Source organism: Zootoca vivipara, chromosome 3 (assembly GCF_965207765.1).
Source record: "Zootoca vivipara chromosome 3, rZooViv2.hap1.1, whole genome shotgun sequence".
Classification (NCBI taxonomy): domain Eukaryota; kingdom Metazoa; phylum Chordata; class Lepidosauria; order Squamata; family Lacertidae; genus Zootoca; species Zootoca vivipara.
In genome coordinates, this window is record NC_142586.1 from 63,461,440 (window position 1) to 63,478,566 (window position 17,127).

The window sequence follows — 17,127 nt, forward strand, 5'->3', positions numbered from 1 at the left end:
CTAGGCATAGCAGCCAAATCCTAGAGGCCTAGGTGCCTCACCCCCCCCCCCCAATTACTGGTAAATACCGTATTTGAAAGAGTCACCCCCCCCCATTTTGATGGGCTTTCTATGTGGGGCTTATCTGCCCCCCCCAGTATTTTATTAAGGATGGAAGAGGGAGGGAAGGAAGGAATAATAGAGAGAGGGATACCTCATATTTGTGGGTGCCTCTGGGTGATGCTGTGAAGCTGGAACTCTGCAGCAAGAGGATGGGAGGGTCGGGCAGGGGAGAGGGGGTGGCAGGGCAGGCGAGGGCGAGGCAAGACAGGGCCGCAGTCTCGATGGCTCCGAGGCGTTGCTGCATATCAGCATAATATTTCAACCATGTTGTGGGTTCAAGCCCCACATTGGGGAAAAATTCCTGCATTGCAGGGGGTTGGACTAGATGACCCTTGTGGTCCCTTCTGACTACAATTCCATGATTCTATTGATATATTACCATAGCATATGCATGATTCTGCTTTCTTGAATTGTCCTAGGCATAGCAGCCAACTCCTAGAGGCCTAGGTGCCTCGCCCCCCCAAAAGAAATTACTGGTAAATACTGTATTTTAAAGAGTCCTCCCCCCCCCATGTTGATGGGCTTTCTATGTGGGGCTTATCTGCCCCCCCCCCCAGTATTTTATTGAGGATGGAAGAGGGAGGAAAGGAAGGAAGAAATAGAGAGAGGGATAACTCACATTTGTGGGTGCCTCTGGGTGACGCTGTAATGCTAGAACTCTGCAGCAAGAGGAAGATACCGGTACACCTGTACAGGAGCCTTGTAAGCAGCTTTCTCTCTGCTTGATTTACAGCAGGCACGTCCAACAGATCACTGGATGTCTGTGGTAGATCACTGCTAGATCACTGGCACCCCTAAAAAAAGCTCACCCAAATTTTTCCTCCTCCCTAAAAAAAGCTGAACTATGACCTGAAGCCCTAAACAAAAATGGGCCTCCCTCCCTCCTAAAAGAAGCTCAACAAGTTTGACCTAAACCCCCCAAAACAGGGCTTCCCTTCCTTAAAAAAACTCAACAGCTTTGACCTGAACCCCCCCAAAAGGGGGTAGATCACTCCCAGTTTTTAACTCTGTGAGTAGATCAGAGTCTCTTGGGAGGTGGCCACCCCTGATTTACAGTATACAGATGCAGGAGGAGGGGCAGACTGGAACACCAATGCTTTTTATAAACATCACTGTGTCTATCAAAGCTACAGCCCCCCCCTTCTTATTCACTTCCTTTTAGCCTTGCAGGGCCACCTTAGTCAAATTGAATCCTCTGCACCCTCATTAAATCGCCAATAGAACTGTTAATGCGATCCCTGAATGCCCATTAACAACTCCCACTGAATAACAATAGGGTGAATAGGGTGGACCTTGCCTGAAGGGATATTCTGCTCCATTGTCTTAACTGCTTAAGTACTGGTAGCCACTTTGCTTTATTTATTTGATGTGTTTTTGTTACAGCTGTGTTCCCGCCCCCAGCAAGTGGAGAGCTGCTCTTGCTAAAGCAAAGCCCTTTCCACTTCAGTTTTTGGAGGGGCAAAGTATTGGTTATGGTCTGTAAAATACAATAATTTTTTGCTTCTAGGGGGGGGCAGCTGCCCCCTCCTGCCCCCCCCTGTCTACACCCATGCATTGCAAAATACAAAATCTGACTTCCAACTTGTAATTGCTGTGGGTTAGTGTAGCTCCCCAGCTTGCCATGTACCCACAGTAGGAAACCTTGGTTGGAATGCTTTCCAAAGAGTAGTATCCCCATGGGTTAAAAATTCAAAGAGATATTTTCCTTTTTCCACATATAATTCCTGGGTATCTGACATTGTTATGGTTATGTTCTGAACCTTTCAAGTGGATACAGAAGTATGGGCTGGGTCAAGAAGCATGGTTTTTCTTCTCTGTAGGACGTAAATTATGGTTAAATGGATTTTATAGATGGGATAGCAAATAACAAGTGTGACATTAAGGATTGTTGAGTATTCAAGATGAATTGCCATCACCTTCTTAAATTTACTAAATCACCTTGAAAAGTACGGTAGGTAGAAGCTATTCAGTATTGTTCTGTTTTTTTATGATTGAAAGGGTCATTAATACAGTCATACCTCGTTTTGCAGCTGGGATCCATTCCGGAGCCCTAGCCACTAGCCGAAAAGGACACAGGGCAAAGGGCCATCCTGCGCATGCACGCACGCAGAGCAGTTTGTGCTTCTGTACACGCACGAGTAGCAAACCCGGAAGTAACCCATTCCAGCACTTCCGGGTTTGCCGCGGACCTTCACCGGGATGGATGCTAGACAAGGCGGATGTTCGTGGAGGTATTACTGTAATAGGAGGTTGGACTAATCCTGGCTGACTCTCAGTGACTTACAATCATCATCATCATCATGAGCAGCAGCCAATAGCTTGGGTTATCACAGAATTGTAGAGTTGGAAGAGGCCCCAAGGGTCATCTAGTCCAACCCTCTACAATGCAGGAATCCAACCTTTGCTGTAAAAACACCAAGGAAGGAGAATCCACAACCTCCTGAGGGAGTCCGTTCCAGTGTTGAACAGCTCTTACTGTCAGAAAGTTCTTCCTGGTGTTTAGTCGGAATCTCCTTCCTTATAACTTGAATCCATTGGTCCAGGTCCTAGCTTCCAGAGCAGGAGAAAACAAGCTTACTCCATCCCCACCCCACCTCCATGTGACAGACCTTTAGATATTTGAAGATAGCTATCATAGCTCCTCTCAGTCTCCTCTTTTCCAGGCTAAACATACCCAGCTCCCTCAACCGTTTCTCATAAGGCTTGGTTTCCAAACATCATATTGGTTGCCACCCTCTGCACACATTCCAGCTTGTCAGTATCCTTCTTAAACTGGTCCGGACACAGTATTCTAGGTGTGGTCCGACCAAGGCAGAATAAAGTGTTACTATTACTTCCCTTGACCTGGACACTATACATCTAGCCTAGAATAGCATTAAGTAGCTTTTGTTTGCTGCTGCAACACACTGTTGATGCATTTTAAGCTTGTGGTCAACTAAGACCCCTAGATCCTTTTCACATGTACTGTACTACTGACAAGCCAGGTGTCCCCCATCATATATTTGTGTAGCTGGTTCTTCCTGCCTAAGTGTAGAACCCTTCATTTGTCCCTATTGAAATTAAATTTGTTAGTTTGGTTCATAGCTGCCAAGTTTTCCCTTTTCTCACGAGGAAGCCTATTCAGCATAAGGGAATTTCCCTTTAAAAAAGGGAGAACTTGGCAGCTATGGTTTGGTTATTTCAAGTGCATTTGATTTGAATCCGATTAAGCTGTCCTGATCATGGCTATTGATTTATATTGGTGTGACTGCACAACCGTTGCAAAAACATCTGTAGTAAGTAAGCATTATGTTAAGGTTTTCTTCTAGCAAAACTAGCCTAGGATAACACTTTATTTGCAAGTTACAGGTAGGTAGCCGTGTTGGTCTGATGCAGTCAAAACAAAATTAAAAAATCCTTCCAGTAGCACCTTAGAGACCAACTAAGTTTGTCATAGGTGCATGCACACGAAAGCTCATATCTATGACAAACTTAGTTGGTCTCTAAGGTGCTACCGGAAGGATTTTTTTATTTTGTTTTGACTTTATTTGCAAGTTTGTGTTGCTTTGGTTCTCTGCCTCCTGACATTAGCATCTCACTAGGAAATGGTCTGTTTTTGCTCTTATAACATGCTTTATTTAAATTTGAAACTTAAAAATACTGAGGAAAGAGGCTAGCTGTATAGAAATAAAGCCTGATCTTTTGTAACCCTGCATATTTTTTCACAGAGCAGGAAAAGGCTTTTAATCTTTAGTCTTCCAAAAATGCTTAAACCAAGCCCATTCTTGGACTATTTTATATATGCATAAATATTGAAAAACACAGAATTGTTTTTGTTTCCATGTCTGAGAAAGTGATCAAAATTGCCCATCTATTGCCTCTTGCTAAACCTGTTTCTCAATTCAGGTAAGCACCGTTTATATAGCAAGTGATAAATGTGTTAATAATCTAGTTAATTCCCATATTCTGTTTCTGTGACTGAAGTGTCTTTGTTGATACAGCTTTGTTGATGTGTGAGACACAGTAATCTTTTAACAGGCTTTCTTCTCAGTGCTATGAATAGTAAATGATCTGATGTCCTCACTATTACATGGCTGAGAAAATAGCATGGGAAAGCCACAGTCCTTTTCTCACATTGATTTTTTTTTGTATGCCTTATACTGTATTATGCTTCCCTACAGTGTATGCCCAAACCTTTCCTACATCTGGGGCTTACACCTATGAACTCAGACATTCCCATGTTTATCATGCTGTTTCGACTATAGAACAGAGGTCCCTAACCTTTTGATGCCCAGGGAGCATATTTGACAATCTAAGAAACTAAGAAATTCTCATTTCAAAACTAGTGATGCTAAGACACTCCCTCTCACACACAGAAAAAAATGGCAAAACACCTATGCTTCCACCCCCCCCCCAATAAATAAAACACACAAAAAGATAACATTTCTCCTTTATCTTCTCCAGAAACAGAATTGAATGTTTTGCTGTAATTTCAGGGAGACAATAAGACTTGGCTCTGATAGCTTTAATAAAGATTCATAGACCATTTCATTATGACAGTTGCCAGCTATGCAATTAGGGAGTTTCCAGCCTTTTTATTATGGCTTCATATGCTTGCAGCTGCTGTGACATTGTTTGCCGCTGTAGTTTTGTTTGACCTTAAAGGGTCAACGAATCCTTAAACAGAAAACAAAAACAAAATCTTGGTTGCATAGCTTTGATCATTTCCCTTCAGAGACTCACTGTGAGATAAAGTTTATTTCTAAATGACATTTCTGTTTCTAGGTTGAGTTTGCAGAGCTCTTAAATGACCAGGCATAACATGATGCAACGATGCTGTTGTTGTTTTGGTTCCATCTGCTGTATTACACTTCATGATCATGCACAAGTTGACTTGTTCCTTCTCTTGTCACACTCTATCCCAACCCTCACAACCTACTGCCTGCTAAGAGTTTTCCAACAACATTTTTTCAGCCCCTGTCAGCATGACTAGTGGTTATGACTTGTAGGAATCATAGTCATAGCTGCCAAGTTATCCCTTTTTTTAAAGGGATTTTCCCTTATGCTGAATAGGCTTCCTCGCGAGAAAAGGGAAAACTTGGCAGCTATGATCATAGTCCAAAAAACTAGTGACCTAGCCTGCTCTTGAGATGGATCTCATATAGACCATGGATATTGGTTCCTCCAGAGTCTAGACCCTTCCATGCACATCGCTCACCAACTCTGCATCATACACTCCTTGAGTGCTTTTGCTTGGCTGCAATTTGTCCATGAACTCTGATGATACCGTTTGCTTACTTGGATGGAGAATGGAGAGGGGTGGGTGGGTAGAAACTAACCTACTTTACGAAGGTAACATTTACATTAATTACTCTGCCTTTTGCCTCTGCCCTGGACCTGCCTACCACTGACATGTGGCCCTCAGAAAGTTGTCCAGAAGGGAATATGGCCCTTAGGCTAAAGAAGTTTCCCCTGCCAATAGGGTATAAGTTGCATCTCTCTGCAGAGCACACAGATGTGTGGACCTGTGCACAGGTGTACTATGTAATCCTGTTCCCCAGATGTACCTGAAAGATGCACAGGGAACCCTTCCAATCAGCTGTTCGGTAGGGAAGCATCCAGAGGGCCTCACGAGTAGCTCTGTATTGTGTGAGGTGAACTGCAGACTGGGGAAAGGGGATATTGATGTTCTGTTAGAAGAAATAACACACACTCCTTTAACCCTCTGGATGCAGTTATTTATTTTTTTGCCCATTTCCTGCCTAGTGTTTATTGTGCAATGTAAAGCTTTTATCGTTCTCTGAAGATTATTTTGTAGTGTTATAAGGTGACATTATCTTGTGGCTAACCAGAAGTCTGGGGGGCAGGAATCAGAATTTAGGTAGACTAGTTCAGTAATTTCGCTTACAAATACATGTCCAAAACTATTGATGGTTGTGCCAAATATCCAACAGATAACTTTTAAAGCAATCATTATGTACTTTGGTGATTCAGATATTATGTATTGCAATATATTGTGTGTTTCATTATATATCAGTGCAACATAGGCATCTGTATTCTCATGATATTTTAGTGTGGTTTAGTCAAAGTAGTGCTCTCCCATTATTGTTGGACTCCAACTCACATTAGCAATCGTCAGCATCGCCAAGGGACAGAAATGATAGGAAAACATCACTTGGAGGGACCTCATTAGCTACTTCTGCTTTTATTCTTTTTCACATCAAACAGTGTTTGTTCTTACAAAAGCAAATTATGAACTGCTTTAAAGTAGTAAGGTTTCTATATAGGTTTCAATCACCTTTTAAAAACTGGTTACTGTGGATTTGTAGTTGTTAGGGCAGGCCCAGTTTGTTACATCTCATTCTGTTGAATGCAAATATGTGTTAGAAATTACAGCTGGGAATGAGCTTTTCCTGTTTTGTACTCATTTTTTCCACCCTTTTGACCCAGGTTGCAGTGTGTGTGTGTGTGTGTGTGTGTGTGTATGTGTAGCAATCCTTTCTGCTTCATCAAGCCTCTTAAGTATCTGCTCCAAGGGAGACTGTGAGTGAAAACAAAAGGTCACACACAGTTTTGGGAAGCCCCCGGGACATTGTTATAATGACTTAATGCAAAAACATATTTTAAGAGAACAGATTTAATGATGAGGTCATAAGTTAATGGAGGCTGGATGGAATGGAATGTAGAGGTGTAGATCATGTATGCCAGAATGTTTAATGTCATGGAGCTTCCTTGTTGTAAAGCCCCCAGTGTGTAGATATAAAATTGCATTTTGGTTAGATGATGCTCTTCGATGCTAGAAGTCAAAACTTGCTTATATGTGGGCAGAACTGGTTAAGAACTCATGTCATCTTTATGTGCTGTTCTTGGTGCTACAATATTACAATATTTTGATTTGCTTGCTTGTTTAAACAATCAAATTATTTAGAAAAGTAAACCTATTGTGAACATGCCCAGTGATTTTTCTCAAATAAGTTTCCCCTTTGTTTTTATCTGATTCTCTCATGTGGGTTTTGGAATTCCGTTACTATATAACAAGATCCTCATGGTGTAGCTGACATTTCCCAGAATCCCTTGAATTCGGTGCTATGGAATGTTGTGTTGCCATTGGTAAAATGCCACCACACGTTGTCTAAACCCTCAGGCTCAGGATCATGTCAGGGTTTTGTTAACATGGTTCCAGCTGTTCTCACTCTTAGTTTATTGTTTTCCTTCCTCCTGCAGAGTTTCTTTATAAATGTTATGGAAGCACACTAGGCCTTTTGTTGTTGTCTTAAATAGTAGTTTTAATGCTAGTTCACACAGGTATCTGATTATCATAATATCAAGGGATGACTTGTACATATTCTGATGGCTTCAATTTCTAACATCAGTGAGAGAGCAAAGCCTCCCGAAGCAGTATTTTTCAATGGAGTCAATTTGCACACTAAAACCCCACTACCACCATAGATTTAAAACAATGCGATACCACTTTAAACAATCATGGCTCCCCCCAAATAATTATGGGAGCTGTAGGTGGGTATGGGTCCTGAGAGCTGTTAGGAGACCCTTGTTCCTCTCATAGAGCTGTCATTCCAGAGTTCCCCGTGAAGAGGGACTGATTGTTAAACCCAGTGCATTTCCTGGGGGTACGCATACCCCAAAAGATTTTGTGAATCTAAGTTTGGCCTCATTGAGGGGCAGTATTTTAATATGAGTAGGGAAATGAGAGTACCCCTAAACATTTTTACGGGGGGGAAACATTGGTTAAACCACTCTTGGAACTGCAGTTCTGGAAGGGCCTGTCTGGTAACCTGCAAATCACTGATTTAAAGTAAGTCTTTCCCAATTGGTTGATAGCTCTCTTGTTCGTGTGACCTAAAATGTAATCTCCACAAATAGCATACAAATGAATCTTCTCTGCAATATGTTCCCGAGTACATGCAGTTTCTCATTAGTACACCAGGTGGGGGCTGCAGAAGAAGAGAGACCTTGTTCCTTATAAACTGGGAACCAGGACGTTTATATTGCATTTACTGTATATTGTGTTTGGGAGTTTTAAAGGTGCTTTTTCAATAGCTCTGAAATATGGTAATACTTTTCCAGGTCTCCTCTTATCTGTATGAAGTGCATGTGCTTCAGTGATGATACTTTATGTTGTTTTTAAAAGAAACCCTGCTTAATATAGGAAGATGTCATTGACCTTATTGAGTAATTAATGGAGATAATTCAGCTGTCACTGTGGATGAAATCTGAATACGTTTGCAGCTTGAAAAACATGCAGTGCACAGTCTGAGCAGCAAAGTATTCAGTCTTTGGGTTTATTCCTTTGGTATTGGTGAACAGATAAGTATTGTTATTTTCCATAATGGAAGGACTGTTCAGTGTGGCGCTACTGAAGGGATTAGTGTAATATAAAGTGAAATTGATCTGGAGCAGACTCCTCTTCCACAATTAAAGATCGTTCCATTTACTGAGGAACAAAAGAGCAGACATATTTAAGACAACCCTTTTCATTTATTTCATAGGATTACCTTGATTGTATCACTGACCAATCCAAGCTCTCTTTGGGGATGGAGGAACGATCAGCTTTGTTTGGAAACATAAAAGATATCTACCATTTCAACAGGTGAGTAAATATTTGACTTAAATGAAAACATATATGAGGACCACAAATCAAAGCTTTTGTTCATTCGTGCACTCCCCCCAACAGATTAAATATTAAAGTAATACTAAAATAGGGGGGTTGGTGCTTCAGACCAAAGTCCTCCCAAAGGTATCTGTGCTGTGAAAATAAATGCTAGCACAAGACATTCACGGGAGTTCCCACTGCCATTGGAATAAGTGCCGTTGGAATAAGCCCTACCTATGCATGGGTACGGATTGAGACATGTTTTAAACAAGAAGTAGAGCTGGGTATCATCCGCATACTAGTGAACAACCAGCCCAAATCCCCTGGTGATCCCTCTCAATGGCTTCGTATAGATGTTGAAAAGCATGAGGGAGGATAAGTGTCACGGTCCGGTCGGCGGGCGTCAGGCCCAGAAGCAAGATGGTGGTGTAGAAGCAGGAACAGGTGCAGGGCTGAGGGTCCAGCAGCAGGCAGTTGCAGGGTCAAGGAGCAAGGCGAAGGTCCAAGGGTCAAGGAGCAAGGCGAAGGCTCAAGACGTCGGCAAGGCAAGGGTCCACGGAGCAAGGATCAAGACGTCGGCAAGGCAAGGGTCCATGGAGCAAGGATCAAGACGTCGGCAAGGCAAGGGTCCACGGAGCAAGGATCAAGATGTCGGCAAGGCAAGGGTCCACGGAGCAAGGATCAAGACGTTGGCAAGGCAAGGGTCCAAGGAGCAAGGATCAAGAGGCCAAATGCAACCAGGCAGGGATAGCGTTGCTGTGGCCAAGAGCTGAAGGGAAATGCTGGGCTTTTATCCCTCCCAGCTCCTGCCACCAGGTGCAGTGAGATCTCAAGTGGCCTCACCTGGGTGACTACTCCTTGCCTCTCCAGCACAAGCTGAGGATTTCACCTGTGTGGCCACGCCTTGCTTCTCCAGCACAAGCTGAGGCATGCCCCAGTCCTGCAAAGCACTACAGGCCCCAGAGCCTGACTCCTGCCCATACTCCTGACAATAAGAAGCTGAATACCCAGTCATTACTTCGTCAGATTTTGTGCTGTTGTTGAAGATAGCATAAAGTACACATTCCTCCATAGTTGGTTCCCAAAACAGTTCAGTGTGTGCACATGCACTTGTTCGCCCACAAACACTACCAGGGTCGGCCCTACGGCTAGGCTGGGTGGCGCAGGGCGCCACGGCGCTGGCCCCCCAGGTGGAGCACCTCGCAGCTGCGCCCGCCTGCCGGCCGCTCCGCCTTGCAGCAGCGCCCTCAGCAGCAGCGCCTATGCCCGCCCACCGCACAGCAGCGCCCTCGGCAGCCACGTTGTGCGCTGAGCCCGCCCGCTGCGCTGGAAAACGGGGTGGTGGGGGGCGCTGGAGGGATCCATCGCGCCAGGTGCCAGAGGTGCTTAAGACGGCCCTGAACACTACCCTTCTAGTTCAGAGATTAAGCATCTGATGATGTAGCTTTGTATTACAATAGTGCTCCATGTTCATATTTAGCTTATGTAATTAAAGAGCGATGGAATACAGGGTCAAAGATCTAATATGGGTTTTAGTGTAAAGTGCTGCTGGCACAGATAACTGTTATCTTGCATCAAGAGTCGGCCAGCATAGGGTTCCGCCCCTTCTTTTAAAATGTATGCCCCTTTTAAAAACATTTTAGTCGTTTCTGCAGACATGCAATATTGAGCGATTTCTCCACTTTGACCTATTGGCTTCTTGTCAAGAAAAGCCTTTGCTAAGTAGTGCCAGGCAATGCATACAAACATGAAATTTATATTAAAAGATAAAGACGTGTAAAGAATGGCTCTCTAAGTGGTTTTGGCTGCTAGACTTTTTACTGCATTTCTCTCTCTTTTTCAGTTTTTGGCAGCCTGAAGTTCACTAGGCACAGCACAGACTTGTCAAGGCATTTGAAAAATGACAGTCAGCTTTGGATTATTAATTCTTTGAAGCCACTTGCTATTCTCCATTTGTAAAATTTAACATTCTGCCTGGACTGGGAGAAAAGGAGTGATTCCCTCCCTTTACTGTTTTGTAATGTCTTGATCCTATTGGGATGCAAGGACCTAATAATATTTTTACAAACAGCCCCCCTCCCCAATACCATGCAACTCTTTCAGGAAAGGGTAATTGTAAGCAGGAACAGGAAGTACAGAGCTGTGGGCACCAAGCACAGAGATTAAATAGGCCATGACTTAAATAAAGAAATGTGGGAACGAGAACATAGCTAATGAGACAAAGTGTGAAGGGATGCTGGGAACCCACTCAAATGAGATGATCAAGGATAACTAGCCAAGATGCCCCTTGGCACAACTGTACTGACTGTTTAAGCTAAAGCCATTTTCCTCCTCTTGTAAAGAACATACTGTGAGGCGAGGTAGGTTCCTCACTGGAGTTGCTGATTGACATTATTTTTCACAACTGAAAGCAGCATTCCCTCTCATAAGCCGTTGTGTAGCTGTGGAATTCTTGGCCATTCCGTGTCTCACTGGGATGAATCTGCCATTCATCTCCTAGCCAATATATAGCAACTTATATGCAACCTGCATACAATAAGACTTGGATTGTTTTCACAGTCACCTAGGGCAAAGTTCCCTTGAAGTCGGTGGAACATATTTCTGAATAACCATGGTTAGGATCACATGCCAAAGGTTAGGCTAAATATGATACACAGAGACATATGTTTCTTTCTTCCACAGTCAGGCCCGGCTCTAGGGGTAGTCTCGGTGGCGCAGGGTGCCAGGCCGGCAGGGGGGCGCTGCGCGCTGCGCCTGCCCACCAGGGCGGGGGCGCCGGAGCGATCTCTGCACCATGACGCCAGGGCGCCCGACCGGCTTGAGTCCACAGTCAAATCAAAACAGTTGGGGTGGAGATAAAGCACAACTGTGTGCACTGTATTAGTCTGTAATGGATGTTGCAAGCCTATGCCTGCTCCGTAGCAACAACCTCACTGATCTCAAAGGGCCTGCTAAGTCAAATGCAAAGAATCAGGTTTTTAACTGTAAATTTAGTTACTGATGGACACTTTTGATATTTCCTCCCCACAGCAGACTAATGAGACTGTGGCAATCCTGATTATCTTTGGTGCCTCTAAATCTGCTGTAAAGTTTATAAACGTACCCTGCTAATTATCCACTCAGTTTTGTTTAAAAATAAGCATGCATCCACTTACAGCAACAATTAATGTCAAAATCTATTTGGCTACCAGCGTGTCAAAAGTTAAAAGAACAGCCAGCACGTGAGAGCCTGCTTATAAACACAGCAGGGCAGGGTTGTTTGAGCGTATGGCCTGCTTCAGGAAATCATTTTATACTTTGCTGTCTCTCCCCCACCTTTCCAAAATAGTGTAAGCAGTGCAATGACTTACGTTTTTTTCTCCTTGTTGTGATTCAAGGGTTTTTGTACACAGTTGAGAAGGGAGTAGCAACCGAGGTGGCTAGAGAGAGAATCCTTCCTTAATATACAGCAGCACGATGTGCATGGATCACTGTGCTTGTGCATGGAAGGCCTGCCTAGTGCTGCTCTTCATGCACCTTCTGCATGTTTGTGTTGCCCCTTCCATTCAAGGTTTTTTTTAAGCTACATAATACTCTGTGTGAAAGAGAGAGATAGAGATGCAGAAAGGTGCACAGCAATGTTTGTAAAAGAGCCGCACTATGGAGGCGCAGGGGCAGAGGAAGGGGTGTGTGGTGGGTATGGGCAGGCCCAGGTATGCCCAAACGGTCCACCCGCTGCCTGCCCCCCAGCTGTAGGGCGGCTGAGTGGGAGGAGGCAGGCAGACTCCAGAGGCCCCGTGGTGCACCCCGCTCCTATGGGTGGCTTGTCCCGCCCTGCCCCTGGGCACGCCCGAGCGGCTTCCTCCACCACTGTGGAGGCGCGCAAGTTCCATGCTCCCACTTTCTTGTAGTCAGTACAGACAAGAACCGGCTGTCTTTTAATGGAAGACAGAACTGGAGGTAGAGGCAAGAGTACAAGGAAAATGGTGAAGGCATGTTGGGCAAACAAAGGCAAATGCTGCATAATTTATTGATAGGGTAAGAATAAAGGTTGGAAGTGTTGGAATATTAGTAACCCCAATAACTAATGAGGACTTAGCCCTATAGCAAGGCATACTATTAATCAGTCTACTTTATTTCAAATATTATGTCAAGTGCAATGCTTATTTTGATTGTAGATGGTATATATCAGTGTGTGGTTCTCCATATTTTTATTTTAAAAATGCAATATCTTTCTTTCTTTCTTTCTTTCTTTCTTTCTTTCTTTCTTTCTTTCTTTCTTTCTTTGTGTCAACTAGTGAACTTCTGCAAGATTTGGAAAACTGTGAAAATGATCCTGTAGCTATAGCAGAATGTTTTGTTTCTAAGGTGAGTAATACTGCTTTCCTCTTGATATTGATCTGAGCTATAGCATATTACAGCCTCTTTGAATATAAAACTCAGGGTGATTCAGTCTATTCCCAAATGTCTGCAACTGAGTTAGCTGTGTAGTAAAGTTTTTCAAAGTTAAAAGAAATATTTTTATGGACATTAAAATATATTATTTCCTTCCCTCCCTAAATATTTCTGAACAGATCAAGAACTATGAAAACATTTTGAGACCATTTCCTTTTCCCTCACAGATCACTACCAGGACAGACTTATTGAAATGATTAAGAGCTGTACAATTGTACATCTGTGTCTCAGATCAGTACAGCTTTTGCTAAATTCTTGTAGATTATTACATTTAAAGGAAGAAAAGCAAATGTGACTCATCTCTTTGGGCTAAAGCTATATTTATCATCTTTAATATTTTCTTCTAGAACTGTCATAAAATAGACTGAGAACACATTTGTCAAAAGGATTTTTTTAAAAAAAAATCCACAGTTGCATGCCGTGTTCTGTTAGTAATTCTAATTATTGTGGTGTGTGACATTATCTCACATTTACTATAAAACTCTGATATAAGAAACCTTTTTGAGTAAACAGGAAGAAATTAGGTTCACATATAAAGGACTATCTCTAATGCCCCTCTTCCCCACAACCTTTGAAGTGGCGGTGGTGGGTGGGAATTTCTCTCAAGACATGTGGACTGTTTGTACATTTCTGCTATTGCATATATGGTATCCCATGGTATGAGTAATGAGTTACATGAGTGATTTTGTTAACACTTTTTTTTGCAAAGATTACACATAATTATCCAGCTCCTATAATTCATATTTGATTATCCAATGTGCCAGTTTTGCGCATGGACTAGAAACCACATTCTGCTTCAGAGAATGGTGGATGAAGTCACCAGTATTCTACATGGTGCTATTATCAGCTGTTTCTTGTATTTGGTGTAGGATTATTATTAATTTTTTTACTGTGACTGCTCATGTTTTATATTATGGACGTGGGTGGCGCTGTGGTCTAAACTACTGAGTCTCTTGGGCTTGCCGATCAGAAGGTCAGCGGTTCGAATCCCCGTTACTCTGTCCCAGCTCCCGTTACTCTGTCCCAGCTCCTGCCAACCTAGCAGTTCGAAAGCACACCACTGCAAGTAGATAGTTACTGCTGCGGCGGGAAGGTGAATGGTATTTCCGTGCGCTCTGGTTTCCATCATGGTGTTCTGTTGCGCCAGAAGTGGTTTAGTCATGCTGGCCACATGACCCGGAAAGCTGTCTGTGGACAAACGCTGGCTCCCTTGGCCTGAAAGCGAGATGAGTACCACAACCCCAAAGTCGCCTTTGACTGGGGTCCTTTGACTGGGGTCCTTTACCATATATTGTTGTTGTTGTTTAGTCATTTAGTCGTCTCCAACTCTTCGTGACCCCATGGACCATAGCACGCCAGGCACTCCATTATCCTATATAATAAAGTGCAAGTGTCTCTGCGTCCAGTATTCCCTGTGTCCCTGGGTTTGCGCTACTGTGCATGTGCCCCACGGACACAGGGATTGGACGCAGAGACTTGGAACGCACACTCACGTGTGTGCTCTCCCCACCCCCCACCCCTCTGCCAACCGCTGCTTCCTTTGCCGCCACTGCAGGAAGAGGCCAAATCGCGGCCTTCTCCTGGGCGCCCGCTGCCCTGCTGGGCTCAGCGGAGCGCCCCGACGAAGCGGCGGCAGTGGGAGGGGCCAACCGCCCCCCCACGCGCCGCCGCCAAACGAGGCCGAATCACGGCCTTCTCCTGGGCGCCCGCCGGCCAGCTGGGCTCAGCGGAGCGCCCCGACGAAGCGGCGGCCGTGGGAGGGGCCAGCCGGCCCCCCATGCACCACCACCAAAAGAGGCCGAATCGCGGCCTTCTCCTGGGCGCCCGCTAGCCAGCTGGGCTCAACGGAGCACCCAGACGAGGTGGCGACCATGGGAGGGGCCAATCGGCCCCCCCACGCGCCGCCACCGCCAAAAAAGGCTGAATGCTCTAGCGCCCGTTTATTAAACGGGCTGAATGACACTAGTATATATATAATGGTAAGAGCATTCCATTTCATCTAGGGTGAAATTAGTTCTATGGTTCCTGAACATGCTCTGTAGGTACATAGGGCGATCCTTAGCTGAAGCTGAACAGGTCAAGGTCTGATCTGGACCAAGGTGCAGCTATGTAATTTTAGACCCTGTACTTCATGTCCTTATGGGGTCCTGCTTTACGCTGCCATGTTGCAACATCAGTTGTGAAACATATAGTTAACACTTCTTTTCTTCTTGCCTCCTCCACCTGATTCAGCCATGCCATAGTTTACAATTGCAGCTGGTGAGGATGAAGAAGTAGAAAGTAGGAAATGAGGTCAGCAACCCTAAGAGTATCCTGAGGAAGGTCAGCACGGGTTAGGTTAGAAAGGGCAGTCTAGGAAACTTGGACGTTCCCCTCTCTATCTCCTTTTTTCCATGCATCAAGTTTTGGTATAATTCAAGACTTTATGTCCCAGTCACATCAGGAAGTTTACTTTCTTGGTTGGTGGTGGGACTTGGCCAGGGCTCTCCTTACTGTGTTGCAAATATCCTGACAAATGCCAGCTAGTTTTGAAACTTGAAGCTCTGCAGCATAAATGTTTTCATTATCTGAAGAAGTGTGCATGCACACGAAAGCTCATACCAAAATAAAAACTTAGTTGGTCGTTAAGGTGCTACTGAAGGAATTTTTTTATAAATGTTTTCAGTTCAGTCTGGATTTTGCTTCAGGTTTCAAGTGACGAATGCATTATTGCATTTCAGAAGAATTGTACGGTACTTATTTTCTTAAAGTGTGGATATGGTTAGTTTTCTTGGCTTTGTGATTGGAACATCCTTTTTCATTCTTTCTTCTTATCAGCTGTGGTTGGCTGAGGCATTTGAACTAACAGTACTGTGCTTTAAGAGAGGCAAATGCCCATACTTTTGACTCTAGTCCATGGGCTTTATGTCTTTTAGCTTCAGAAATAAGAGGACATCAGAAGGGGAAAGTTTAAGGAAGTTGTGAGCTGGCTGCATCTGTTTCGCATCCTCCCCTCTCCCATTCACCCCCTCTTTATTATTATTTTTTTACAAGAGAGATTTTATTTGTCATGTTAAACTCCACACAGTAGAATCATCTGGAAATATATATTTACGCCTAAAAATAAAATATACACAGATTTCTATGTTTTAAGTATTGCATGAATTTAACACTTTCCTGGTCTACAGTATTTTCGGCTTTCTGCTGGCCATGTTGCTGAGCTCTTGCTGAACATCAAAGGATCTTGCTACAAGTTCAGGAATACATTATAGTAATGCAAACTAGAAGTGCAGGTTTGATGGAACTTAGAAGGGTCTCAACATACAGCCTATCCTCCCCCCAACTCATAACATTATGTTCTAATAACTGTGAAATCCGAGCACAATTATTGTAAGCTAGACTGCTATCTTCTGCTTTTTCATACTTTCTTCCTTTTTAAATTCTTATTTACAGTTTGGGTATAATTTTAATATTGAATTCTGCATTTGAGAAGCCATTGGTAGGCCCCTGCCCCATTACATGTGAAAACTAGAATGTGACTGGATTTCACCAGTGAATTACAGACTGTAATGTCTCTGTTGCAGATTGTGGTTTCATTTGATTACTAGTTCTTTGTAGGTGCAGGTTTCTGCTATAGCTGGAGTTGTTTTTAAAAGCATGTGTATGTCATAGGCTGTGATGTAAGCTTATTGTGTGTCATGCCAATGAAGATAGCTGTAAGTCTTCCCATCTTAAATAAAAGATAAAATATCAGCAGAGGCTCAGCTGTAATCTTCCATAATTATTGGGTGGATTGTCACTGGATAGCATTTTAAGCAGGATAAGGAGTTTTTACTAATCCTAAAAGGGAAAAAGGCAGGTAGCTTATGTTTTACCACACACTTATCACTCACTTTATCACAAACTGTGAAACACTCCAGAAATCCTTATCACCATCCCCCAATCAGAACAAGACTGAGCAACAGGTGATAACATGGCCTTCAGGCATTGACTGCCCTAAACAAATACAAGATGTGAACTGG

General features: G+C 43.6%; 1 protein-coding gene across 4 annotated transcripts in view; it reads left to right on the forward strand.

Moving 5' to 3' along the window:
* The window catches only part of PLEKHG1 (pleckstrin homology and RhoGEF domain containing G1), a 108,758-nt gene that overhangs the window by 70,030 nt on the left and 21,601 nt on the right, over window positions 1-17,127 (forward strand). For all 4 annotated transcript variants that reach the window (XM_088666269.1, XM_088666268.1, XM_088666271.1 and 1 more), the window contains 2 exons: window positions 8,589-8,689; window positions 12,970-13,039. In XM_088666269.1, the coding sequence (XP_088522395.1) occupies window positions 8,589-8,689; window positions 12,970-13,039 (171 nt within the window). The remainder of the gene's footprint in view (window positions 1-8,588; window positions 8,690-12,969; window positions 13,040-17,127) is intronic.